The following is a 26,245-nucleotide window of genomic DNA, read 5'->3' as shown; positions in this document are numbered from 1 at the left end:
GTGACCAACCCTACCACGCTTCTTGGTTGATTTTGATTTAGGTGGTAATGGAACCGGCCTGGATGTCTTGACCGGTGGGCAAGGATCTTCGTGCTCTGCAGCAGATGCAGCCGGACTAGTGCTGCGTGCGTTGACCGGCCTGGATTTCTTGACCGGTAGGCGATTTTTGACAGGTTTTGACATTGGAGGTGGCGATGTGCCATTGTCATCATCATCGTCCTTCTCTTCGTCGTCATCCTTATCTTCGTCATCATCCTTATCGTCGTCGTCATCCTTATCTTCGTCCTCACTACTCGATTCCTGTTCCACCCTCCCGGTGCGCTTTCCGGTATGTTTTTTCACCGGATTCTTGCGTCTCGTGTCAGAACCCTTTCCAGAAGTCGCCTCTGCCGGTTCTCTCATCGTCTTATCGTCACCTTCCCAGCCTTTAAATTCAAAGGTTGGGCGAACATGGTCCTTCTGTCTTTGACACCACAATTCCAACAGCCGGTCAGCGTCAGCCAACCGAATCTTTGACGGATCGTCAAGCTTCCAGCCGGTAGGTAAAAACTTGACTGCAATAAAGTCCCCCTGAGCCTTCCTCACTGAGGCCCAAGGCACAGACGCCTTTGGTTGTTGGCTGCACAACCCTGAGAAATCGCCGGTCAGTTGATCAACTCTCCAGACGCATCATTTGTGAAACTGACTGTAGTGTTTTGTGAGGAACGTCCTTATAAGACGCTTTTTACTCTCGAGGTTCAGCTCTTTCACGTCCGGTATGACCGGAAGCCCATAGCTATCCACCTCCAAAGGATATTCGTCCTTCTTTTTGCCTTTCTTCCTGCCTTTTTTCGCCTCCCCCTCACTATCATTGTCATCATTATTCAGGTCAACATCTGAGTTCACCCCATGTCGCATAAGTACTTGACTGAATGTTGCAAGATTGTCAAACAGAAGCTCACCGAACTCTTCTCCAGCGTAGGCATTCCACTCTGATAACATGGGCTTCCAGTCCTTTGTATCGGTAAAACTATTGCCCTCCAACTTTTCATTGAAGTCGATTCTTCCGACCGGATCAGGATTCATTTACCAGGTTGAGTGTGAACTGGAACTCACCCATTGATACGCACTTCGTCCTCCTCTTTCCATGCCGATAATATAAAAATTCTCATACCGGCCTGCTTCCACAACTTGGACGCCAGGTCCTTCATCAAACCGGGTGCTTTCTTCTTTGCAAAGTCCACCTGGACAGCTGCAGGAGGAGTCTTGGCAGACCACTCAATCGCAGTGTTCTGAGCTTCCTCCAGCTCCTCTTTAGATAGACCGGCCATGACTGCAGTGAGTGTTGTCTGATATCTTTCAATAAAGTCTTTGATCCTGGCATCGCTCCGGTCTTTTCGATGATCTCCTCCTTGCGCAGTTGTTCTATGACCATCCGGGAAGTCCATTTCTGACCCAACTTGCTGGCCTTCTTTTTTCGAGTCTTTTCAGATCTCCGGTTATATAACCAGTCCCGGTACATCTCAATACATTATGATAAAAGTCAGTCACCGTGCATCAAATTTGAAGTTCAACCGCTCACATATTTTCTGTTCTTCAATGACCGGTCATCCATAGCAGGGGCATGCACCTTTGCCTCTTTTATGACCGCCTTCAGAATCTTTTTTCTATCGTCGGCAGCGGCTTCCTTCCATTCTTCTAGGTGGGATTTTAAGACCAGCACCTCTTCCTCGGTCAATTTCTTCTGCTTGGTCTTTTGTGGGCTGTCGACTGATGAGTTGGACCGGGGCATGGTAAAGCAGTTGAGGAGCAGTTGATGTCTTGGTAGAAGAAAGGATGCATGCGTGTCTCACAGTATTAGGTTACATAACCTATGTACGTGACTGCAAACCGAACAAGAGATTGTCCAATACTTGTTCGTTGGTTTGATTGGTATGATTCCCTTGACATCCTGTGTTTCTGATACATAGAAGAGAACTGTAAAAGCACAAGTACTTAGATGTGTATTATATAATATATGGGCAGCATACAGCCCTCCGGTACTGCATGCCACAGACATAACTCATGTACATGCCCGCAAACCGAACAAGAGATTGTCCAGTACTTGTTCATTTGTATGATTGGTATGATTCCCTTGACACCCTACGTGTTTCTAATGCATAGAATTGAGATCTGCACAAGCATGCATACTTAGATCTGTAGAATATAGTATATGGGCAGCATACAGCCCTCAAGTACTGCATACAGGCCCTGTGCAATCATATTCCACAACCTGTTTGAGTAAGTATCCTCACAAATGACTTTGGAGGCCAACATAAATGTGCATACAAACAGCCGGTGTCCGGAAGATCAAACAAGAAGCCTGTTTGCGTCCATAGAGTGGGTTATTGGGTTTGAACTGTTCTCTCAGAGCATGTTTTGCAATGCCAGTGCCCTCGACTGAAGGATAATCAATGTATTCACTTTGCCAGACTCATCAATCATCTGACCGAAAGAAGCATGTATTACTGCTGAACCCTCTTAATTAACTGAATTACTTGTCTAAGACCAACACTCCGGAACACTGGCTAGACAAGTATTTGAACCTCGAAATGTAACCTCCGGTCGACGTACTTTATCAAGTCAATTGTCATCTAACTTGAACATGAAATCCATGCGACTTGTGTTAATGGCAGGATTATGGTGTTTGTGAGATGATGCAACTATGGCAACCCTCGGTGACTCCAACCTTAATATATCCCAACCGGAGATAATATTACAAGATCATCACAGCAACAATGTGGTAATCCCGACTGTTCAAACCATTTGGAGTCTGGACAACACCGGATCAATTGGTCCCTTGATGAATGATTGGGTAGTTCAATGACTAACGAGGGAAAATGTGGTAATCTCGACAGTTCAAATCGCCCGGAGTCCGGAAAATTGATGGAAGGCACCCAAGTCAAGTGTTCAGCATACTTATCCTGTCCAGTTGTGGCATCAACATGCGAAAGACCAAAGAAAAGGGAATCACATACACCCCTCCTACGAAGAAACGATTGCCTCAGCTGTATAAGCTCAAGGAAACAACTACAACTAGAGGATCCAGGTCATCTTGGGTGAAAGATTCATGGGCTCGGAAAACACGGTCAGGTAACATCATCACCGACAAAATCTCCCTCGAAGCATATATCTGGGTCCCCTCACTTGCTGTATGAAGGCACCAATTTCAACTTTGACCAAGGTGACATCCCACAGCCTAAATTTCCGAAATCTCTGGCAAGCAACAGTCGTCTTCATTTCCAGAGTCTGGGTCTGACCGGATCACACAGAGTCAGAATGCATATCTCCAGCAATGGAAATGCAAGTTCAAGGACTACATAAATTCACTCATGGTCAGAGAAGCCCCTCCACCTGACCGACTTTGTTCAGTCTGCAAGAAGGATGGGGTGTATAGATGTCATGGCTGTTTCAACGAGCCACTCTTTTGCACAGACTGTTGCAGAATTCAGCATCAATGACATCCATTCCATCGCATCAGTCAATGGACCGGATCATTTTTTCAAGAAACTTCACTCCTTAAAGTTGGCCTGCACATTCACCTTGCTCACAACGGCACTCCATGTCCCAGCAGCAGCACGGATTACTCATCTGATGTCTTTCAATGGTCAGACACCGATGACGATATAGATGACAATTATCCAGAGGGACCTTTCATTCCACCGGTCAGAGACCCGGATCAGCCGGCGATAACTATAGTAGACAAGTCCGGTGTTCACTCCCTTTCCATATGTTATTGCCACTGCCCCAGTGCTCTCAGCCGAGACATGCAGCTTTTTCAAGCCGGCTTGTTCCCAGCATCTTTCACCAGACCGAAAACTGCATTCACATTCGCCGTCTTGGACGACTTTCTGTTAGACAATCTCGAGTGCGGTACATCAGCCATGAATTACTACAGCAAAATTCGCAGACTAACCTCGAGCATCTTTCCACTGATGGTTCCGGTGAGCTGAGTTTCACTTGGTGCATTGTCTTCCGGTCATTAAAGAACAATATCCGTAGGATCGCTACAGAGAGCTCATGAGAGCTGCCAGGCAGTGGCGACAATGCAAGCTTTACAAGTGGCATGGATTTGCCCACAAAGATGACCAGCTGAAGGACGGCGATCTCGCCCTATTTTGCCCGGCATGTCCACAACCGGGTATAAACTTGGACCTGTCTACCAGTACAGTCACCCAGTCAGACGATACACCTTCCTGGCTCATGACTAGATATTTGGTCATGGATGGAAATTTCAAAGCCGAGCACATGCATCCGGTGAATCCATCAGATGAAGTATCATTAATGGATGGTCTGGGATTCATGGTCTCCGATGATAGATACAAGAGCCATTTAGCCATTGCTCGTGACCATGTCCAAAGGTCAGATTGTAATAATCACCGAGCAGTTAATCAAGCAAACGCCTCATGGCAAAGGCTGGAGGCCACTGGTATAGGAGGATGTGCATGTGCACGGCATGGATGTTTTGTCCCACACTCCATGGTGGACTTTCAGAAAGGCGAAAGGTTCGTACATATTGCATCCGGTCGCATCAATCACTGATCTTACAACTCTAACCTGGAATGATCAGGCAGATGAACATGGACTATGCATTAAGTCAAGCGCTCAACTATAAGACCAACGGAATCTCTCGTGCCATAACATTCTATGACATAAATTGTCAGTATAACAAGTATTTGAAGGACCGGATCGCTTCTAGCATGTATCTTTCCATCCCCATTGGTATGGATATCATTCCCGGAATAGGTTTGTGGCACGTACATGGACATCAAGACAGCTGCTTTGTCCGGTATGCATCAAATTTCATCCATGGGACCAGCAGGATAGATGGAGAGATTATGGAGACCCTCTGGGCACCTTTGAATATAATCTCTCCATCGGCCAGGGGCATGGGAACTCCCCATCGCAAGGAGGTATTGGATTATCAGATGAATGATTGCAACTTTATGAAAATGATTCGTATAAGTAAGTCATTGATCACCGGATGCACATATATTGTCTTACTCGTGATAACGCATGACCGGCTGGCTCGTCCGGTAGCTAAGTTTCTGTCCAGAAAGTTGAAAGAGGCTATCAAGGGTGCTGCAGAGAGCAAACTTGCATTTGATAATCTCAACGAGACAGCCCAGCCTGACATGGTCATTCTATGGAAGGAAGAGGAGGCGATCGCTCATGCAAACAGAGTGGAGGATCCTGCAGCTATGGACATCTATGAGGTCCAGTTGGAAAGGGGCAAGTGTCTACTTTGATTGATCGTCCGGCAGGTCTGATCACATGGTCGTGCAGCTCCAACAAGAAAACAGCAGGAGTTGCGCCTGTTGCAGGCTCAAAATTGCACTGACCATCCGGTCATCAACCCCCCCGGTCGACGAGGAGCTGCCACTTGGCTTGCAACCGGTCTCACTATAGAGGAGTCCCAGATATCTCTCTCCAGGGATGTGAAAAGGTTACGAACACACCCAACAGATATGCAATTGTTGAAAGTGGCACGATGCCGGGATAAGCTTCACACTCAGATTACGAGGTTTCTGGAGATGGCACCTACTTATCTTGGAGGCGATGTCGATGTCAATGACCCGGATTTTCCGGTAATTGTTCGCAATTCACTCGATGATAATTATGAAGATTACTCTGATTTCGATGAAGATCAAAATCCCGGTGAAGGTACAACAATTCAGATGGTGAGTCTGAACAATGTTGGGTCTTGCAGAACCTAGCTGCTATTCGACCCTAAAGGGTTTCTGGACCAGGCTCAAGGCTCAGAGAAGAGGAAATATGATAGAAACTTGCTGAATACTCAGACTCATAGTAGAACTGGTGAAAAGGTAACTTCCTTATGTAAGCTACAAAAGTGCAAACATAACACTAAGGTAAAAACAGTCTCTGCAAGCCCAGCCAGAAATGAATCCCTACATCTCATGGGAACTTTGAATCATGACTGTCCCCAGTCATCTACCTATGCAAACCAAAGCTAAGCTAAACTAAGAAAACTAACCTGGGGGTCCTCAAACACCTTTTGTTTCCTTGACGCGTATGCCAGGTAAACTGCGCCAGTGAGTGAGGGTCAGGCAATGCAATAAAATGATAATCTCCAGACTTTGCTTTGAGTACTGGAGGAGCAGCGACGATAAAGTGATAAAAACCGCGATGATGGTTGCATGGGTGACGATGGGGAGTAGACGGATAGAAAGAGGCGAACGAGGGCTTCGAAATGAGTATAGGGTCGACTAGGATTGGTGGAGAACTGGGTGAGAAATGAAGGAAATGGTGGAAAATGGAGGGAAACGCGAGAAGTGCGGATTGCGGAGGAACGCGCAGACGTATCGGGAAGCGGGGCGGACGGATGGAAAGCGGCGGCGAATGCGGTCAGAACGAGTATAGGGTTAATAGGTGCGCGATCGAGGGGCGAGGAGATATAGATAAAATGGTGTAAATGTGCGATAAAATAGAGGGGCGGTGGAAAACGCAAATGGTGGGCGAACGACGGAGCAGATCGGGGCGGCGATGGGCGCGAATGAAAGCCATGAATGAGGGCCTCAAAACGGGTATAGGGTCGAGGGGGTTCCAATGCGAAATGGGCTGGTGAAAGTGCGAAAAAGTGCGGAGGTGCAAGAGGGAGGAGGAGGAAGGGGTATGGTGCAGGGCAACAAGGGCTGGTCCTATCAAGAAGCAGATTGGGGCAATGGACAGAGCCACTGAAGGATGGTAAATGGCCAAAAGAGCTAAAAGAGACAGGCCTTTGAGCACCCAGAAAATCCTTATCTCCCCTCAACTTCTCAAAAACACCAAAAACTCGATAACTCCACAACTACTGCTCCAAATTCGATGAGCCAGGGCTCAAAATGACCGGACGGACGTGGGGAATACGACCCTAAGTTTGCGAGAGATCCGCTCGAAAAACGCGTGAGAAAAACGCTTATCAATGCGCTGGGGAGGAGGACAAGATGCTGAAAACTTGGAAATATGGGAGAAGCTGATAAGGAATGACTGTGGTAGGATAATAGGCGAATTTGGGGGATGATTGGAGAGCTGGAAGAGCCTAGAAACACAAGAAACCCTCGCGGTGGGCTCCAGTTGAAGGTACAACAATTCAGATGGTGAGTCTGAACAATGTTGGGTCTTGCAGAACCTAGCTGCTATTCGACCCTAAAGGGTTTCTGGACCAGGCTCAAGGCTCAGAGAAGAGGAAATATGATAGAAACTTGCTGAATACTCAGACTCATAGTAGAACTGGTGAAAAGGTAACTTCCTTATGTAAGCTACAAAAGTGCAAACATAACACTAAGGTAAAAACAGTCTCTGCAAGCCCAGCCAGAAATGAATCCCTACACCGGTCCGGACATTCACGATGCTTCCATATTTCAACTGGAGCTAACTGTCATACCACTGCCATCCAACATTGGTGAGGTGAGGTGCAGGGAGTTAGGTCTCACCAATCTCATGAAAGAAGAAATTGCCCTACGAGAAGGCCAGGCCAATGACGCACTCCACGCCATTAGAGTGCATTTAGGCAATAAAGCTGTTATATTCCGCAATACTGTCCGGTCAGCCAAGTCACAGGCTTCATCCACAAGGGCATGGACTCGAGTTCGCTCAGTAGAAACAGCAGTCAATCTCAATGCTAGTATATATTCGAAATGCCAGTCGCAGCTGGCGAAGCTCCCTGACCACGACCTCCTGACAAAATATCTTCCTTTGAAGAAAGAAGACTTGAAAGCCAGCTCTGTGGTGGCTGATCCAAATGCACGTGGTCAGAGGGATACCACTCTTTCGTGGTTTTGGTCCTTGGATGTTCAAGGAGACACGTCCGGAAATGACTGGATGACAGAATGTGAGTGTCCGGTGCTTCTGGTTACTCCCGGTTGTCCGGTCTCATGTGCTTCATCATAGTTTACCGGGTAAATTGGCTCCAGACAAAAGCACTGCGCGACCGCTGGAATGAGGAGGTTATGCTTGTCAAACATGAAATGCAGTGGTCGATTATTTCTTTAAACATAGAGCCAAGCAATGGCTCGGTCACATGCGCGACGCAACATCTGCAGGGCTCACCGGACATACATGTTATGCTGCCAGACAATCTCACATATATGACCAACTGGCGGCACATGCAGAGGATTCTTTTCGCAAAATGATTGTTCAGCTACAAGTACCGGTACCGGTACCGGTTGAGGTGGTTGTTGGTACCGGCTAGTTACATAATCGAGGTTACCGGTTGATAATACCTATTATGTAATATACACCTCACATTTCTCTCCATGAACAATACTGCAACTCTCATTCCCCCTGAGCAACTAATCATTGCTGCAAAGGGCCATCACATCACAGCTGCAGATATCTCTCGTGCACTGTTTTATGCCAATTCCCGGATGCTGGCCATGCGCCTGTATGTTGACAAGAGTTTTGCACCGGCCCTGCCTGGTTATGCAGAGGCTTTCTACACCCTGATGAAATGGGAGATGGATGTGGGTGGCCGGTCATGCTGATACTCTCATGCCCTCATCTTTTCTCTGTCATATAGACCTTTGTAACGCCTTTCATCAACATCTGTTTTATCACCCGGTTGTCCGCTACTATTCCTCAACTTCTCAGGGATGTGCTCTCAACCATGACCGTGCATGCTTTGGTGGACCGGCGACCGGATGTCAATGCCATTTTGCAGGATATCCGGTCATTGCGCCTGTCTGCCGATTCGAACAAATCAGATGACTATGATATTGCTCATATGCCGGACTACTTCAATGACTGGTGGAAGGAATCACTTGGTTGTTGCAGGGTTTCGGATATGTTGCCCAAGTCATCTGTCCAAGATGTTATGGATTTGGTTGCATGGCACTTTTCACACCTCGTCAGTCAGTCTATATGATTTTCTCAACACCAGATACTAACACCATACATGACAGCCTGATCATGTCAGGACCGGCCTTCTCCCATATATTGCGCAGGGTCCGGATAATCTGCTGGAGACGATTGGGTTGTGCCACCGGACACAAACTGGGAGAGAGTTGCTGGACATGTTGCAGATAAGGATGATGAATCTTAGGTGTTCCAGTGACCGGTTGACCGGATTGGTTGGGCCCATTGAAGAAATCACCAGAGCTGTATCATCATCACAGGCGCTCATTGACAGGTTAAATACAGATGACATTGCCTCCATGTAGTTACAGTTAAAGTACACCCTACTGTCTGCTGGTATCCGGTCAATCTATTATACAAACCGGCATGTAAAAGTCTGTTCATGCAATCAGAGGTCGTGTGAAAATGGAGCTATTTTCTCCAATTGATGTATCAGTGGTGCTTTTCCTGTCACTTGATTGAATCGGCAAGCCATGGTTACAATTCCAATTGACTGGGCCTTGTACCAGACATACCTTGCCGGTGAATTGGTGCATGAGATTTTCATGGCAACAATTCTTCACCGACCGGTAAGGGATATGGACCTTGGACTCTTGGATATCGACACTTGCATTGCTTTGGAGCAGCTCGCCAATGTGATGGCCACTGCTTACTCTAACGCCGGTAGGTACTCCAGCTCATTTATCTGTTCTGGTCAACTGACCTGCAGACACAGTTCGTCTTAAAATTAACATGGTTAGATACAATGACGCCCTGGACAAAGATGAATCCGGTCGAAGTGAGACACGAGAGGAGAATCTTTTTAACAGATTCCCCCCTGAAGAGGAGCGTTTCTTGACAACCCCATCTGTTGTCATTGATTCCGGCGGTAGAATCATTGTCTGGTATTTGCCTGGAGCACTGACCACTATGATAATGGTCTGTTTTTCCCATCTCCATGTAATTTCGTCTTACCCGGATGTATGACACAGAAAGATATTCATGGTGCCACGCATTCCATGAGTGGTCTGTTGAAGCATAGCATCACAACAAGCAAGATCACTCAATGGAGGACCAACCGGTCAAACTTCCATATAAGTCCAGATGGGATGGTCACCCCCGGTTGTATCAATATATCCCCTGCATGGTTTCAACAAGGAAGAGAGGTGCGTCCGGTTGTCGTGCATTGAAATCTCTGGTATGAAGTATCGTAGAAACACGGCTTTCCGAATCTTGACCCGGAAGATGGCTTCTCGCCAGAGGTATCAGCGGCACTGAAAGGTGATGCCGGTCACAACATTACGACATCCCTTCAAAGGTCCGGTATCATCGTCTCTGCTGCACTTCGGGTCATGCACCCTGATCTTTATTGGGCCGGAATGGAAACTCAAGTCAGGCTTGGTAAATGGGCTTCCAGATATGAATTAGACAAGATGCACTATCATCTTCAACGCTGGACATCTGTCTTTAATGTGGTATCTATCATATGCAATCGCCGGTCGCCCCTCATAGAGATCCCAAATGTCGACCAGCAGCATTTGATATCATGACGACTGCCGGTAGGTATCACCCGGTTGTAATGGACTTTATGAATCTCGGGATCAAGTTTCTATACGACTCTGGCTCGATTCTGGCTTCATCATGTCGACTGGTGAGACATTCCATGAATGTGGAAGAGGGCAACCGGATTGTTACTGCGTGGTACATGCGAGACAGCATCCACAATTTTGTTGGGACTCCGAGCACAGAGTATGCAAAATATGACCGTGTAAATATGTAGGAGCTGTATGTATATATGTGGTATACTCTATTACTGTATTGAGATGGTTTCCGCATGTGCTGGGTGGATAATTGAGCCGAACCAGATATGTATCGTGGAACTGTATGGGTATAGACCCAGATGTGTATACCAGATGGACCGGATGGGTATTGCCGTAAGAATACATTGCACCGGATAATGTATCGTGGTCTCCGGTTAGTGCACTCTGCATGTACCGGATGTGTTTACCTGCCTCATATCTCACCCCATCCCTCGGCCCACTCATCTCCGGTTAGCATAGTCTGTATGCTCCACACACCCTTACCCACATCATATCCCACCCCATCCCTCGGCCCACTCGTCTCCGGTTAGTACACTATACATGTACCGGCTACATTTACCTGCCTCGTATTTCACCTCATCCCTCGGCCCATTCGTCTACAATTAGTACACTATGCATGTACCGGATACCCTTACCCACCTCGTATCCCACCCCATCCCTTGGCCCACTCGTCTCCATCGCACACTGAATTCATGTATATGCATAAATATCCTATACTACCTTCTACATAATATACCACCGGCCCATCCGTTTGGAACAGGTACACACCACCCCACCGGCCCACCCGTCTATCACGTATATACATAGATATCCTATACAGTACACCCCTATACTACTGTCTACATAATATACCACCGGCCCATCCGTTTGGAACAGGTACACACCACCCACCGGCCCACCCGTCTATCACGTATATACATAGATATCCTATATAGTACATTCCTATACTACTGTCTACACTATATACCACCGGCCCATCCGTTTAGAACAGGTACACACCACCCACCGGCCCACTCGTCTATCATGGTACACTTATTGCCATGGGCCCACATGGGCTGGCCCGCCTCTATAGGTACATTGTCACCCTCAGCTGTCCGTCTAATACGGGTATAAGTTACTGTACTATGTGAAGCACAGTCGGCGTACTTTGCCTCTACGAGATTGGTTTTGACATCTTTTGCCCTTATAGTGTACGACCATGCTATCACGTTGGATCAAGAGGTACGTTCGCTTCCTCAATCGATGAGGATACAAGACTGATCCACCGCCGTCGTTTGTTTCAGATAACTTTCTTCTGGTCTGGTTCATGGTCAGCGTCAAGAGCACTATATCTCAGCGTAATGTCATCGATTATTATTTCTTACCTTCAATTAGTAATATTATATTCGACAGATCCGATACTTGGCTCTGATACAAGCTTGGTGTGTTTTAACTGCATGCAATCAAAAGCGCATTATTTAACAACATTTCTTAGCCTTACTCTGTATGGTTCGTTATAGTAAATATTACTTGTCACGGTTCTGGTGAATAATGGACATATAGGAATAGTAGGACCGGTCGGGACACTCAGTTCTGTGGTGGGTTGCACGTATCATGATTTGGGATCTTACTTATAGCTTTCCAGAGGTGAGCTATTATACATCATGAATGCCTTACAGACCAGCTCATTTTGAAACAGAACAAACCTGTTCTTCATTACGGGCTACGTCCTTTCATTCATGGTCTTGATACTCTGTCAATGTTTGTCTTTGGCGCATTCGTCGATCCAAATGAATTGACTGGTATGCACAGATGTCGTGACATTGCGAGTGTGGCATCTATTCTTCCGGAGTTGCCTCATTAGATGGCTGGCGGTCACTGTTTTCGTCATTTGCGCGGCAGGAACTGTAATAATGGGCGGCGTTAAGTTTAATGCCATTAAGAGTGCCCTGTATGCACCACCAGTTGATGAGATCCTGACGCAGAGGCCTCCATTTGTGTTTGCCATATATTTGCCATCCCTGGTCGTCCATATGGCCATGCTCTTACTGACGATGTACCGCTTTCGCGTCAGCCCAAAAGCGTTGCAGCCACATGGCATTATACACCGATTCGTAAAAGAGTAGGTCCAGTCATCGGCTACAGTTTCTACTACGAAAGCTAACGTTTTCTTAGAGGGATAATTATGTATACGTTTGCGGCCGGTGAATACGTTTCGATTCTTCTCCAGCAGAGTCTAAAACTGAATTACAGGATCACTACTGTACGAAGTCATCGGTCTTTCTATGACTGAACCAAAGGAAATAACTGTAAGTTTTATGAGATAGTTGTTCACATTACCACTCAAAGTTGTTGTCAGGTATATTATCCGGCTTTCATGGGAGGGCAAGTTTTACTAAACGACATGGTATTCATGAAAGCTCATAGACACATCTATTTCCCAGAATAGCAGTAGCAACTACAGCCGTTTCCGTCTGTCGTGCAATGCTAAGCGTCCGGCCATTGGCTGCAACTTATCATGTCGATCCGGCATGGTTACTCAACTATGCAGAACTCAGTCGTGTTCAATGGAGGACAGGAGCCAATGAAGGGGAAATCTTCGTTGAAACAAGCGACGTGGACGCACATCACCCTTTCAATTCGCTGGGGGCATCTGCTGGGAGTACAGAAGGCGAAGGAGTTGTGTAAAAACTAATTTCATTTGTATGTTTCGAACATGATCCCCTGGAACGATACATTCTTGCTGAGACAGAACTCATCGTTTCAGCAAGTACCCGGACGTTTTATCTCGATATCACGCTTGTGCTCAAAATCAGATAGTTTGGTTGATGAAACTCATCGTTTCAGCAAGTTCCCGCACGTTTTATCTCGATATCACGCTTGTGCTCAAAATAAGATAGTTTGGTTGATGATCATCCCTCTCATACTTGCAAGATCAGTGATAGTGCACAAAATACAAAGTGAGTGGCGATATAAGTTGATCATCAAATGAGAGAACAATTGAACGATCCTATGAGAACTAATCGCTGTTTCATAATCAACCGCCTCGCCCAAACTCGGTCCAAACTACGAAGAATCATTTCTAATATAAGTAAGTACGGGTCACTGGTCAAGTTCTGCTTCTCCCAGGTGTTGAAAACACACTGTTTCGTTCTGATGATCAAAGCTAACGTTTGGATACCAGATTCGTGACAATGAGGCCTGACAGCTGTACTATTGCTGATTTGAACCCTACATAGTAAGTGGTGAAGCTAAAGTAGTGATGGTAGCTTGTCTCGGAATTCCATTTCAAGAACTTCCTAGCAGCCCATCACGCGCACAGCTGCCATCTTATTTGTCTCGGTAGCCTTAAAATACTAATCAAGAAATTCTTCTAGTTAACTTCTTCCCCGTGGACCAACAGCTTTTCAGTTGTATCGCCCTGGAATCTGGAGTCTGGATAGAATATGTACGATATTTATCTGATTCTTTCACCCCGTCGACCGCGCTGTCGTGTTCCTCATGATCACTCTATTTGACTCAGGCTATTGAAAGTTGATCTTGATTGATGACTGGACACATGATGCATGATGCAGGTCACCAGCCCTATTTTAGACCGGTCCACACGATGCATCAAGAATTCTCTGTTTTCAAATTTAGCGTGATTCAGTAGTACGTCCCACTCTCCAGAAGGGCATCATCTTCCTGATTGCTAACTTGCAAGCATTACTTGAGCCAGTCTAATGGACCAAAGGAGATCGTGAAGGTAGTTGCGCCGAGCTAGAACATTGGTCCAACGATGCAGAAATGAGAATTATAATGATGATTAATATTGTGGCTCAAGCTCAAGCCTCGTATTAACTGGATCGAGCGATGGAGACTGTTTTACCGGTCCGAGGTAATGACTCGGAGTGGTGAGTCGCCATATGAGTTTCACCATAAGCTATGCGGCTTAGTATGGTGATTCACTCCTCGTTTCAAATTTCAACCATACATTTTTAGCTGACACTTCGAGTTAGTGCTGCCGCGGTCCGGTCCAGAACCATGGTTGGAACCGGACTTTTGGTCCGGTTCTCCGCAGTTCGGTCCATGGTTCTCGCGCCAGCCAGAACCGGACCGGAAAACGGTTCTCGGTTCTAGATCTTCCCAAACGGTCCAGTTCTGGTTCGGCCTTCCCGAACCATTCTGAACCCTTATCGACTTCCACTTCGACAACTGTCATCTTCGGGATTCACGTTGTTGATTAATCAAGCTACATTTAGCCTTTTCGAAGGTAAGCACTAACTAATTAAACTCTCAAGTCTCTCACCCGCTCACCTCTATAACAGGAGGTTCTATTCATTGAGGACCGGCTACAACACTGCGCAAGACTACCTTTTACTGGAGGTGGATGTGTTAGGCGCGGTCAAGGTGGATTTTGGAGGGATTGTGTCTTGCGCTATGCTGCAGAGGTGCGTATTTGTGCTCTGAATGCTGATGGCTCCCTCGAGGGCCAGCACCCATCGCTACCAGCGCACGACCCATCACACGCCACACCACCTGCGCCTATGTTGATGCCCGCCACCTCACCGCATCCCCTCTCACTCGCTTGCTGTTCTTTCTGGCTGGCTTTTGCTGGCTCGCTCGCCGTGTCTCACTCACCCACTGTCTCTTGCTCACTGTCTCACACACCCGCTGGCTGCTCTCACCCACTGTCTCTCACCCCGCTGTCTCTCCCTCATCTCTCACTCACCCACTGTCTCTTGCTCACTGTCTCACACACCCGCTGGCTGCTCTCGCCCACTGTCTCTCACCCCGCTGTCTCTCACCCTCCGTCTCTCACAGCCTGCCTCGATGACCTACTATCAGATCCAAAGGTGAATCAATATGCATGTCTCATTGCATATTCTCACAACTGAATGCGCTCTGCTAGGCCAACAAGTTGGCACTCCATGTACGGGACACGCCACATGTTGACAACACCACCAGGAAAGTTGGTCCCATTTTCTGGAATGTAGCTCTTGGTGGCGCAATGGTCTCATTCGAGTTTTGGGCTACTCAGTGAGTTCTCTCTGGCATGCTTTGTGGAGCTCATGTATGTGTAACGTTCCCACCGGTCGCGTCATATTTTGGATCAAACCTCTCTTGCCAACCCAACTCCCAGTACCCTCTCACTTCCTTTGGCACCCTCTCGCTACCTTTGGCACCCTCCTGCCATCAAGTTGACAAGTTCAGCGCCCTCTCATTACCTTCAGCATCCTCCCGCTTAGCACATCCAATGCCACCAGCACCATGCGCAAACGCACAGCGCATGTAGACTCGACTCTAGATGGGGAGTTCTCTCAGCTGCAAAGGTGCATCATGGTGTTTTATTGTTTCAGTGTCTAATAAATTTATTATTTGTATATGGTACCCGCGCTCGCCACCATCTCACGCTGCTGCTCACTGCCATCTCCTGCTGCTGCTCGCTGCCATCCTCGACCCATGCTCATGATCGCCATCCTTCGCTGCCGCTTTCCTATTTCTGGTTGTGTCAACCCCTCGTTATCACAATCACTCTCCTGATACCTCTTGCTGCATGGTAATTGGGGGGGAGCAGCCATGTTATTAGATTAGTTACTCAACATGTATACTACTTAGTACTTTGTCAATGTTTTTTTGCAGTGCTCTTACAGTTTTTTTTTTGGTTTGGTTCGGGTTCGGACCCCAAAAAAACCTGAACCGGACCATAGAGAACGGTCCTCTATGGTCCGGTTCTGGGTTCGGACATTTTGTAGAACCGAACCGATGGTCCGGTTCTTGGTTCTCGTCTAGGACCCTCCGAACCGGACCGAACCGGACCACGGCAGCACTACGCCAATGACGGTACATTAGTAAACTACAATGACCTTCTATAGCTCCTACATATTAGTGCTCCAGTGCCACAGCTTGGAACAATCAGTTCTATTTCAATAAGAATGTATTATTTTAGGGGATCATGCTCAAAACATACACATGAAATTACTTTTTACACAACTCCTTCGCCTTCTGTTCTCCCGGCAGACATCCCCAGCAATTTGAAAGGGGGACCCGCGTCCATGTCACTCGCTTCGACAAAAATTTCACCTTCATTGGCTCCTCTCCTCCATTGAACACGACTCAGTTCTGCATAGTTGAGCAACCATGCCGGATCGACATGATAAGTTGCAGCCAATGACCTGATGCTTAGCATTGCACGACAGACGGAGACGGCTGTAGTTGCTACTGCTATTCTGGGAAATAGATGTGTCTATGAGCTTTCATGGATATCATGACGTTCAGTAACTTACCCTTCCCTCAAAGCTGGATAGTACACCTGGCAACAATTGTAAGTGGTAATGTAAACAACTAAGGTCATAAAACTTACAGATATTTCCTTCGGTTTAGTCATAGAAAGACCGATAATTTCATATAGCAGTGATCCTGTGATTTAACTTCAGATTACGCTGGAGAATAATGAAGGTATATTCACCGGCCGCAAACGTATACATCAATATCCCTCTAAGAAAATGTCAGCTTTCGTAGTAGAAACTGCAACCGTTAACCGGGCCTACTCTTTTACGAATCGGTGTATAATGCCACGTTGCTGCAACACTTTTGGGCTGACGCGAAAGCGATACATCGTCAGTAAGAGCATGGCCGTATGGACGACCAGGGATGGCAGGTACATGGCAAACACAAATGGAGGGCTCTGCGTCGGGATCTCAGCGATCAACGTTATACGCAGGGCAGTCTTGATGGGATTAAACTCGACGCTGCCAACTATTACAGTTCCTGCCGCGCAAATGACGAGAATAGTGACCGCCAGCCATCTAATGAGGTAACTCCGGAAGAATAGATGCCACACTCGCAATGTCACGACACCTGTGTGCACTAGTCAATTCATTTGGATCGACGGGTGCGCCAAAGACAAACATTGACAGAGTATCAAGACCATGAATGAAATAACGTAGCCCCCGATGAGTAACAGGTTTGTTCTGTTTCAAAGTAAGCTGGTCTGTAAGGCATTCATAATGTATAATCGCCCACTCCTGGAAAGCTATAAGTAAAACGCCAAACAATGACACGCGCAACTTGAGAAGTACCCACCGCAGAACTAAGAGTGTTGACCGGTCCTGCTATTCCTATATATCCATTATTCACCAGAACCGTGACAAGTAATATTTACTATAACGAACCATACAGAGTAAGGCTAAGAAATGGTGTTAAATGATGCGCTTTTGATTGCATGCAGTCAAAACGCACCAAGCTTGTATCAGAGCCAAGTATCGTATCTGTCGAATCTAATATTACTGATTGAAGGTAAGAAATAATCGATGACATTACGCTGAGATATAGTGCTCTTGACGCTGACCATGAACCAGACCAGAAGAAATTTATCTAACAAACGACAGCGGTGGATCAGTGTTATATCATCATCGATTGTGGAAGCGAATATACCTCTTGATCTAACGTGATAGCATGGTCGTACACTATAAGGGTGAAAGATGTCAGAGCTAATCCCATAGAGGCGGAGTACGCCGACGCTGTTTGTGGGGACATGGCAAATTACGGATGGACCTGCTAGTACCGAGAACACAGAGCACTCTCTGGTTAGTCACGTTGAGGAAGGTGGACTATGTTATATACCACATATTGACTCAGGCTGTGACGGGTGATGAACAGGAGGCGAAGCCCATCATGAACTCACATGGCCTGCATCTCTCTCGCATTTGATATCATGGCTTATTTGAAGTGTTTCAGGCTATGCTGGGAGGCGTCCGGTCGTCACTATGTGGATGTTCATCAACTGAAACTTACTAAAAGCACACGAAAAGGTTCCCTGAATCATTGATGGTAGCGACTATCTGTTAGAAAAAAGGTACCCACATATTTGGACTCGCCTTGCCATTAAAAAGTATCAATCTCTTCCATGACACAGTCAGTAAATTTTGAAACATGTAATCGGTGGCAAGTAGTAGTCCAGGAGGGTTTGAGCCGTCGTTATTCGCAGGAGTTCCCACGGTATTATTAATGGGCGCATCATGTTACTGCACAATGTGACTTGGGATACTACTGATACTGGTAGTAGCTAAGCTCTGGAACTCGTCAAATGGACACCAGATTGGCCAAACTTGCACTGGTTACACTTCTTGCTCGTTATCTTTTTTGATGGCTCCCTCGTTCCTCGGACGACAAGGCTGTACGATTGTGGAGCACAAAGCCACTCAAACACACCGTCGGAGTTACCTTCATCGCCATTTCTTCCAACGGAAAACCGCTCGTGAGTGGAGACTATGATAGGGCAGTTCGGCTCTGGCCCATCAAGAATACTACTTTCACAGCATCTAGGCTGGATTCCTCATATGGCTTTGCACACCACAGTGAGATACACTTTAAAATCTCCTCCCGGAGCTCGAGGCCATTTCCGATGCGGAAAAGGTGCGGACGATACTCGTTGTTGTTTTTATAATTAAATGATATTCGTAGGTCATTGAGCTTAACCCTTTGTTTCATTATGGATATGAATTGAAGCATGCAACACCCCACGGAGCACGACGCTATGGTGAAGCAGCCGAGGCCTTCAAAATCATGATCTCTAAGTTGGATAATACTCCTGACACACAAACACGACATGGGCCCAAAACAACTCACGTGCCTGATTGAAGACGACTAATTTTGCGGAGTTGTGCTAACAATATGTCAGTCCGTCTGAAGCAGAACATACTACTCGATGAGCCGTCGACACTCACCTAGAAAACGCTCCACTTCGTCTGCTCAACTCCATAACCAAAGAAGCGGTCGTAAAGTATTTCACTTGGGTCATGTTATCGGAGCCGCGACTGCGTGAAATTCTGGACGAGAACGTGTATACATTGTGTCCAGTTGGAACCATGGAAAAATGGCAGAAGTTCTGCGAAGTCGCTCGCGGTGTAGGGCATTTCTGGGCATGGTGCGACACCTACGGCATTGACTAGGGCAACAATGTTGAGCTCCGACAATCGGTCAACTCCACGTTCGTCTGGTACCGCTAATCAACATTCACCATTGTCTGCCTATCGGATGTCCCGACTTCCTTCCCAGTCTGGCGCGCTCGTAAACAGTGTTTGGAACTCCCGAGGATGGACTATTCAGGAGTTTCTCGCTTTCTCTTCTAGCAGGAAAATTGGAGAACCACAAGGAGTCTGTCAGCGTCATGCAGGAGTTAGAAGATGCAACAGCGCCGACTTCCGTTCGATAACGAGAGGTGTCTGAGAGATACTCCTTGGCATCTTCGATGTGAACCTTCCTGTAAGGAAGAGAAAAGACAACGCGTTCGGACGTCTCTTGCAGGTCATTATAGCTTATTTAGGCCACATTTCTACCCTTGACTGGTGGGACAATCATCCAACTCAATAGTTGTCTGCTAGCCGACATTTCATACATAGCTTATTGCCATATTTATCTGAAGATGAAATGTAGACATCGCTCTCTACGCTGCGACGTGCTGTGGCACTTTACGGACGAGACATAGTAATAGGGCGTAGATGATTGGCCTGAGCCTGTCTCTAGTAACAGACCATCCAGTCGGCTGGAGTCAATGAGTCAGTTACTCATGAGTTGAAGGCTCCGACAGACTTTTGACGCTCTTAGGCTTTGCTAGCACAGCAGTGTGTTGAGGAGTATAACAGAATTGCTTCAGACAACACAAGCCAAAAACATCGTTTCTGTTGATGTCATGGCTGATTAGGACGTGATATTGTAGCTGCGAAGAATGGGGATTTCGGGACGCATTTTTATTCATACTTGACAGCACCTGCATGGACAACTACAACTTTGTTTCGTATAGAACTGTACTATACACTATCCCATACAACACTACTGCGCCTAATCGCCCACCTACTCAGTAGGTGAGACTTCACAAGGCAAATTGATGTGCCTATTAGTTGAGTTATTACATTTGGAGTAAAGTCGTGGTTGTTAAGACATCTAAAATCGTCTTTACACCTTCCCTGGATACTCCATTTCCACAGAAGTTGACGGTAGCGATCTGCAGGGAAGAACCACATCCATCTCGTTGACTTCAACGACAATTTCTCCTTCACTGGTCCCTCTCCTCCAGTGGACGCGACTGAGTTCAGCATGATTGAGTAACCATGCTGGATCGACGTGGCAAGTTGCAGCCAAGGACCGGATGCTTAGCATCGCGCGACAGACGGAAATGACTGTGGCTGCTACTGCTATCCTGGGAAGTAGGGGTTGCTTGTGAGCTTCGGTAAACAACGGAGGATGAAGCGACCTTACTCTCCCCCTAGAGCTGAATAGTAAACCTGGCAACGGTTTCAGATTTTAACCAGCCACGCAACTATGGTTATGTAACTTACAGACATCTCCCCTGGTCGAGTCAGAGAAAGAGCGACAATTTCGTACAGTAGCGTTCCTGCGATTTGTCTCAGTGTGTGCAAAACGAGAAGAATCGAGATATATTCACCGGCTGCAAATACATACATAAACATTCCTCTTGAGCGAACGTTAGCTTTCGAACTAGAGCCTGTGACCGACCGACAAGGGTGACCTACTCTTTCAAGAATCGGTGGACAATCCCGCGTCTCGGCAAGGCTGTTGGGGTAATGCCAAAACGATATATCGTCAATGATATCATGGTCGTATGGACAACCAAAGCTGGTAGGTATATCACAAATAATGTCGCAGGGTTCTCCTCTAGGGTCAACGGGTTGTATAATCCGTATACGGCTGTCTTAATATGCCCAAACGCAGCGACGCCTGCGGTTACAACTCCTGCCGCAGAAGCGATCAGAACAGTAACCGCCAGCCATCTAATGAAGCGACTTCGGTAAAATAGATGCCATACCCGCAATGTTACAACACCTGCGCACATCGGTTAATTCGGTGTAATCAACAAATGCACGAAGACGAACATTGGCAGAGTTCCATGATTAGGAACGCAAGGACGAAATCTGTAACAAAAAGCCATTGTACACTATTTCCTGCGTGAACTGGTTTGTTAGGGCCTTGTCACGCATGACTCACTTCTGTGGAAAGCTGTACGTAAGACGCCGAACGACGATACGACCTGAAGAAGTACTTACGGTAGAATTGGGAGTCATGATGTTTCCTATTCGTCTGAGTCGTCAGAGCCATGCCACGTATATTCTCACCGACGGACCATAGAATATGAGACTAATCGATCCTCATCAACTAATGCGGTGTCATGAGATGGAATCAAACACGCACGACATTTGAGTTAAAGCCAAGTATCGGATCTATTAAATCCACGATTGAGCACCGGCAGCAGAATACAACTCATCGACGGCATTACACTGAGATATAGTATTCTTGAAGTTGTCCATGGTCCAGACCAGAAGAAGGTCACCTAGAACAGTGAGTTGAGAGTGGTTTGGTGGTAGATCAGCGTGAGGTCGCTATTGATGATGGAGGCAACGATACCTCTTGGGAGAACGTGATAATATGATCGTACACAACTAGGGTGAATGATGCCACGGCTAAATGCGCGGAGGCAGCGCTCGCAGACTTCTGCATTTGCCAGTCTGTGGACATGGCGAGTTACAGATGAGTCCTGGGATGTCTACAGAAAGCGCTGTTCCGGGAATCGCATTGAGGAGTTAATGTGGACCAACTCTATATAGCAGATGTCCATGCAGAGACGAAGCTGGTGGACCCTTGTGGTAACCTAATACACGTTGAAGTGCTCGAAAAGGATAAAGGATTATATATAGCGTGCAATCATTTTCATCAACGTACACCGCCTTTTCAAAAGTTCATGTTTATCCAAATATGTCCAGATACCTTGTCGTGATTCCACCTAGAACACAGCATCAACAGCACCCTCTCAGATTCGCATGTCTTCCAAGACCATGGACGCTTGCTCTTACTCTCTCCCGCAACAACTTCTATCTCGTGTGTGATGCTCAAATCACCGGATTCAAGTAAATCCAGTAAACCCTATTTTTATTAAAATCTTCGATGCAGTGTATACTAAAAGAGTATGGCTGAAACAGCATGTTGATCACTAACCCTGAATCTGTCAGCATCAGTGGCCAAGGCATAGCGATCAATCTTGATGAGTCTCACTTGTGGGAGTGTCTAGACCATTGAAGTTGCGGCCATTCGAAGAAGCCAGGGTGTGAGAAGGATTCGGAGTCATGGGGAGTTCTGTGTCGCTAGAACCGCCTAGCTCGAAATCTCGTCTTCACTGTTTCCCATGAGGACACGACTGAGTTCCGCGTGATTGAGAAGCCACGCTGTGAAGCGCCGCAGATGTAGATCGAATATTGAGGAGTAACGCATGGCAGACAAAGACAATGGTTGCAACGACGACGACGCTGAGTAAATGATTGGTTTCATGATTTCATTCATAAGTGAGCTATGAAAGCAACACACCCGCCTTATAAACCTATGCAGTGAACCTAGAGAATCATAAGTTGCTGAGCAGAACAAGAAACAGATTTACAATATTCATATCCAGCTAGTCAATGAAAGAACGATGATTGTGCGCAGTAGCGATCCTGAGTGATAGCATGACAAGTATGAAAGTCGATATCGAACTTGGATGCTTCCCGTTGCGCATGGATACCTGATCAATCACCTGAGAATGCATATAGTGAGTGTTTTATGCGTGTAGCTGTACGATCAATGGCGTGCTCTAAAAAAAAACTTCTAGAAGCAAAGAGCGTCTTTGAAATTGGTCGCTCATCACACACCTAGCGCGCTATGGTCCATAAAGCCAGACGCGTACACAAGGGTAAAAACCGTTGGGCTCTTGGTAAAACTCGGGTGCACCATTCCCTTGAAAAAGATCGAAGAGAGAGCCACCTATAAACCTATAGTCAACCCTTAGTATGCACACGGTGTATAGCGACACCCTGTTCCTCGCGAAAAGGCACCAAACACAGAGAGCGATGACAGCTTGCAAGGTTGTCAATAGACGAATGAACAAATTTCAAGCTGCGTACCTTGACACAGCGCCACATCCAGAGTCATCAACGCCACATTTCACAACAAACAATGCCTCGAGGCTTGGTGTGGCGCAAGCCTTGCACGAGGACTAGAGCTGGTGAGGCTCACAGCTGTGAGTGATCTGAGCAACTTGGTACACCAGAATCAATGATCTCTTACGGTAGATTCGGAGAGATGAAAGTGCACGGCATGAATCAGAGATCACCTTTGTCATAAGAAACTTCCTTACGGTACACTGAAAGATGATGAGGAGCGATCATACTGGTTAGACGCTTGGTGCTCACAATGCTCAAAATATCGTATATGCAGATGAACAATCGAGGAAGTTATTGTACCGTGGTCTGTAGAGTGCATCAATGCGATCGCACCAACAATGCAGTCGGGCAACACTGGGGCTGGTATGGCTGAATAAGTGAGGGAGAGTTGTAGGATTCTCGATATAAAATTTAAAGGATTATATATACGCACAATGTGTCCTCTGAGGCAGTGCCTCTCATAGTCATGGCACCTCTCGCGCTGGAGTCACTGCCAGAAGCTCAAAGTAGAAAATCACGCGCTTCGCAACAAAAGTCACTATTGTGGCGGCGAACCTCTCAATCCATCATGCATCATGTTCTGGACTTCGACCATGTGGAAATAAATGCAAAAATGAAGCACCCGTCCGATGAATTTTGTGGTCCTGCTCTGAACAAGCCAAAAGGAACTTCCACGCTTGTCACAGATTTTCACCGCAGATCATCGATGTGTATGATCGTGTTGGGTACAGTGGTAGTACTTGCCATAGCCTAAGTGGTTGAACTTGCAATGTTGCTCCAAGAAAAAGTCCCATTAAGCGTCCCAAGAACTCGACTTGGACACGATGGGACACAATTGAAATGTTGACACATGTAGCGGGCATTGTAGCAGCCCATTGCGGAAATTTACCTAGGTCCCTGGGAGGTAAACTCAAGACAATGTGGCGTACATTACTCACCAATTTTTTTTCAATTGAAACTGATTGAGGCGGGTGTTGTACTAATCGTGTTTGAAATTTATCAAAGACGTAAGTTCCACACTCCTGCAGGGTAAGCGGATTGAATTCAGCTGCCCAAGGGGGAAAAAACTGTCAGCCGTTGTTAGGCCGAACGGTCTAAAACGCGTCCACTTTGACAGAAATGATGTGGTTGAAGCATAACTCCATTGGACGCACTTTGACTAAGCGGGAATGGAGTGGAACGAGATCTGAAATTGATCAGAAGTACTGGCAAAGTAAAGTCTCCATGAATGACAATTTTTGCATGGCATGAATGCATAAGGGCATGCGAGGACAATCGACGTAGATGTAGGTAACCATAACTTCAACACACTCAAGGAGCGAACAACGTGTTGAGGAAAGCCTCTCCAGCAGAGGAGCCCTTGGCCTTCTTTCCTTTCTTGTCTTTTTGTGCCTTGACACGCTCCTGCTTGACTATAACACATCAACGTAACACATGAGTAATCAATTTGATTAAATGAAAGGTAGATAATATACATACGCAACTCTTGTCTGCGGAGGGTCTTGGCGTAAGGGTTCATGCGGAAGAGAACACCCTTGTTGACGAGAGGGTTCTTCTTCTGCGTCCATGGGCGCTTCTGTACCCGTGGGCCTGCAGGGCGAACAACAGATTGAATCTCAGTGCTGTTGATGAGACGAGTAACGTCGGGGTTAGAGATCTTAGCGGTGGGAAGGCTATACACGACAGATCAGTCGAGTAATAAGGCACTGCATACGAGACATACAGGTAGTCCTTCTTGTACGAGGAGGCTTTGTCGAAGGTGCCGAACACCTCATCAAGGAGGCTGAAGGCGCCCTCTGTCCAGATGACGAAGCGGCCAATGTGTCCACCAGGAGCGAGTTGGAGAAGGTTCAACCTTTGGACGTTGACAAGTTCGACACCAGGCAAGTTACGGAAGGCCTGGACGATGCCGTTATCGTCCTTGAAAACGACAAGAGGGCCACGACGTTGACGGTAGCGGCGGTTGCGCATCTTGCCCTTTCCTGCGCGGAGTTTGCGCGAGTTGGAGACCTTGGTGACATCCGTGTATGCATTCAGGGCCTTGAGGAGAGTTATAGCCTCCTTGGTTTTCTTGAAGGACTCAGCTGCGTTATCAACGACAAGAGGAACTTCGGCGATTTGCTCGATACGGTGACCGCGGGCGAGAACAAGGGATGGGAGCGCGGAAGCTGCGAGTGCGGAGACGGTGGCGAAGCGGCGCTGGTTTTGGTTGACCTTGACGTGCCATTTGCGCCAAGTCTTGGTGGGGGCGAACATGCGACCGCCACGGCACATGTTTCCGAAGGCAGCCTAAGGATATCTTGTCAATGATGCAAGATCAGAGATTGGATGGCTATCCACGCACCTGGCCAGAACGGTGGGTACCACCACCACCGACACGAGGAATACGTGCAACAGCGCGACCAGTACCCCAGGATTCAGCGGAAGTCTGGTGGCCGGCCTTCTCGCTGACAGCGTAAGCCTGACGCCTGTTCTTGGCCATGCTCTCTGAGATAATGTCACATTTCTGATAAAGTGCCAAACACTTGTTACGCACTGTGAACCTGGGCGACTACATCAAGCCTGATGGGAGCCGTGAGGACGGCAGGAAGGGGAAGGGAGGTTGAGGCCTCTACATGAGATAGACTTCAGTGTGGACGAAAAACAAGCCGAGAAACGAGTACAAACCTCCGGAGACGGATTGGACGGTAACGGTGGGTCTTGAGGCCATTGTCGTTGATCTTGACGGTCTTGACGGTCTTGAGATATTCTAGCCTGCCTAACGTGTTGATACAGTAAATAGAGTTTGCTAGTTACAAGCCTCAGAGCAAATACGACCAAACAATCTCTTTAAGCAAATTTCTTCAC

General features: G+C 47.0%; 11 protein-coding genes across 11 annotated transcripts; 7 read left to right on the top strand and 4 right to left on the bottom strand.

The window, feature by feature from the left end:
• Positions 1-115: 115 nt before the first annotated feature.
• On the bottom strand, positions 116-1,771 carry F5147DRAFT_658866 (uncharacterized protein; the record flags this gene model as incomplete). Its single annotated transcript, XM_041434508.1, has 7 exons — positions 116-147; positions 294-629; positions 687-902; positions 942-1,042; positions 1,096-1,312; positions 1,435-1,501; positions 1,562-1,771. 7 exons carry the CDS (start codon positions 1,769-1,771, stop codon positions 116-118), a joined length of 1,179 nt encoding a protein of 392 aa, XP_041285349.1.
• A 1,579-nt stretch (positions 1,772-3,350) lies between these two features.
• On the top strand, positions 3,351-5,267 carry F5147DRAFT_748500 (uncharacterized protein; the record flags this gene model as incomplete). The annotated part of the gene is made up of 5 exons (XM_041440075.1): positions 3,351-3,409; positions 3,500-3,962; positions 4,021-4,523; positions 4,589-4,983; positions 5,059-5,267. 5 exons carry the CDS (start codon positions 3,351-3,353, stop codon positions 5,265-5,267), a joined length of 1,629 nt encoding a protein of 542 aa, XP_041285348.1.
• Positions 5,268-8,273: 3,006 nt separating this feature from the next.
• On the top strand, positions 8,274-9,176 carry F5147DRAFT_781205 (uncharacterized protein; the record flags this gene model as incomplete). Its single annotated transcript, XM_041442594.1, has 3 exons — positions 8,274-8,480; positions 8,537-8,863; positions 8,919-9,176. The coding sequence occupies 3 exons, from the start codon at positions 8,274-8,276 to the stop codon at positions 9,174-9,176; spliced, it is 792 nt and encodes a 263-aa protein (XP_041285347.1).
• A 113-nt stretch (positions 9,177-9,289) lies between these two features.
• Positions 9,290-10,400, top strand: F5147DRAFT_789776 (uncharacterized protein; the record flags this gene model as incomplete). The annotated part of the gene is made up of 4 exons (XM_041443034.1): positions 9,290-9,534; positions 9,587-9,789; positions 9,843-10,016; positions 10,065-10,400. The coding sequence occupies exons 1-4, from the start codon at positions 9,345-9,347 to the stop codon at positions 10,398-10,400; spliced, it is 903 nt and encodes a 300-aa protein (XP_041285346.1). The 5' UTR covers positions 9,290-9,344.
• Positions 10,401-12,133: 1,733 nt separating this feature from the next.
• On the top strand, positions 12,134-13,118 carry F5147DRAFT_587923 (uncharacterized protein; the record flags this gene model as incomplete). Its single annotated transcript, XM_041432042.1, has 5 exons — positions 12,134-12,191; positions 12,243-12,552; positions 12,606-12,634; positions 12,684-12,739; positions 12,858-13,118. Coding segments are annotated over 5 exons (714 nt in total), but the record flags the coding sequence as incomplete, so codon positions are not given.
• A 1,769-nt stretch (positions 13,119-14,887) lies between these two features.
• On the top strand, positions 14,888-15,283 carry F5147DRAFT_727506 (uncharacterized protein). The gene is made up of 2 exons (XM_041439266.1): positions 14,888-15,112; positions 15,204-15,283. The coding sequence occupies exons 1-2, from the start codon at positions 14,957-14,959 to the stop codon at positions 15,267-15,269; spliced, it is 222 nt and encodes a 73-aa protein (XP_041285344.1). The 5' UTR covers positions 14,888-14,956; the 3' UTR covers positions 15,270-15,283.
• A 1,109-nt stretch (positions 15,284-16,392) lies between these two features.
• On the bottom strand, positions 16,393-17,343 carry F5147DRAFT_841387 (uncharacterized protein; the record flags this gene model as incomplete). Its single annotated transcript, XM_041444371.1, has 6 exons — positions 16,393-16,639; positions 16,697-16,722; positions 16,774-16,829; positions 16,879-16,907; positions 16,961-17,270; positions 17,322-17,343. 6 exons carry the CDS (start codon positions 17,341-17,343, stop codon positions 16,396-16,398), a joined length of 687 nt encoding a protein of 228 aa, XP_041285343.1.
• A 1,786-nt stretch (positions 17,344-19,129) lies between these two features.
• F5147DRAFT_587946 (uncharacterized protein) lies at positions 19,130-19,363 on the top strand (the record flags this gene model as incomplete). Its single annotated transcript, XM_041432044.1, has 1 exon — positions 19,130-19,363. A coding segment is annotated over one exon (234 nt), but the record flags the coding sequence as incomplete, so codon positions are not given.
• F5147DRAFT_644269 (uncharacterized protein) lies at positions 19,314-19,640 on the top strand (the record flags this gene model as incomplete). The annotated part of the gene is made up of 1 exon (XM_041433137.1): positions 19,314-19,640. The coding sequence occupies exon 1, from the start codon at positions 19,371-19,373 to the stop codon at positions 19,638-19,640; it is 270 nt and encodes an 89-aa protein (XP_041285341.1). The 5' UTR covers positions 19,314-19,370.
• A 377-nt stretch (positions 19,641-20,017) lies between these two features.
• Positions 20,018-21,643, bottom strand: F5147DRAFT_727498 (uncharacterized protein). Its single transcript, XM_041439265.1, has 8 exons — positions 21,553-21,643; positions 21,476-21,501; positions 21,305-21,418; positions 20,945-21,254; positions 20,857-20,885; positions 20,750-20,805; positions 20,670-20,695; positions 20,018-20,610 (listed from the first exon to the last, which is right to left on the bottom strand). Exons 3-8 carry the CDS (start codon positions 21,318-21,320, stop codon positions 20,367-20,369), a joined length of 681 nt encoding a protein of 226 aa, XP_041285340.1. The 5' UTR covers positions 21,321-21,418; positions 21,476-21,501; positions 21,553-21,643; the 3' UTR covers positions 20,018-20,366.
• Positions 21,644-24,709: 3,066 nt separating this feature from the next.
• On the bottom strand, positions 24,710-26,108 carry F5147DRAFT_587945 (ribosomal protein L4 domain-containing protein; the record flags this gene model as incomplete). The annotated part of the gene is made up of 6 exons (XM_041432043.1): positions 24,710-24,810; positions 24,878-25,071; positions 25,122-25,687; positions 25,743-25,885; positions 25,935-26,009; positions 26,066-26,108. The coding sequence occupies 6 exons, from the start codon at positions 26,106-26,108 to the stop codon at positions 24,710-24,712; spliced, it is 1,122 nt and encodes a 373-aa protein (XP_041285339.1).
• Between the last annotated feature and the right edge of the window lie 137 nt (positions 26,109-26,245).

The sequence above is a fragment of the Suillus discolor genome (assembly GCF_016758755.1).
Source record: "Suillus discolor strain FC423 chromosome Unknown F5147scaffold_128, whole genome shotgun sequence".
Lineage (NCBI taxonomy): Eukaryota > Fungi > Basidiomycota > Agaricomycetes > Boletales > Suillaceae > Suillus > Suillus discolor.
This window is presented reverse-complemented; position numbering and strand designations above follow the sequence as displayed.

Excerpts from the sequence above, each read along its gene's own strand:
- F5147DRAFT_727498 (XM_041439265.1), bottom strand. Across the intron at positions 20,806-20,856 it reads TATGTATGTATTTGCAGCCG|GAACGCTACTGTACGAAATT; the intron begins GTGAATATATCT and ends GACAAATCGCAG. Across the intron at positions 20,611-20,669 it reads TATTCAGCTCTAGGGGGAGA|GATAGCAGTAGCAGCCACAG; the intron begins GTAAGGTCGCTT and ends CCTACTTCCCAG.
- F5147DRAFT_727506 (XM_041439266.1), top strand. The coding sequence starts at position 14,957 with ATGTTGATGCCCGCCACCTCACCGCATCCCCTCTCACTCGCTTGCTGT. Across the intron at positions 15,113-15,203 it reads CTCACCCACTGTCTCTCACC|CCGCTGTCTCTCACCCTCCG; the intron begins CCGCTGTCTCTC and ends CTGTCTCTCACC.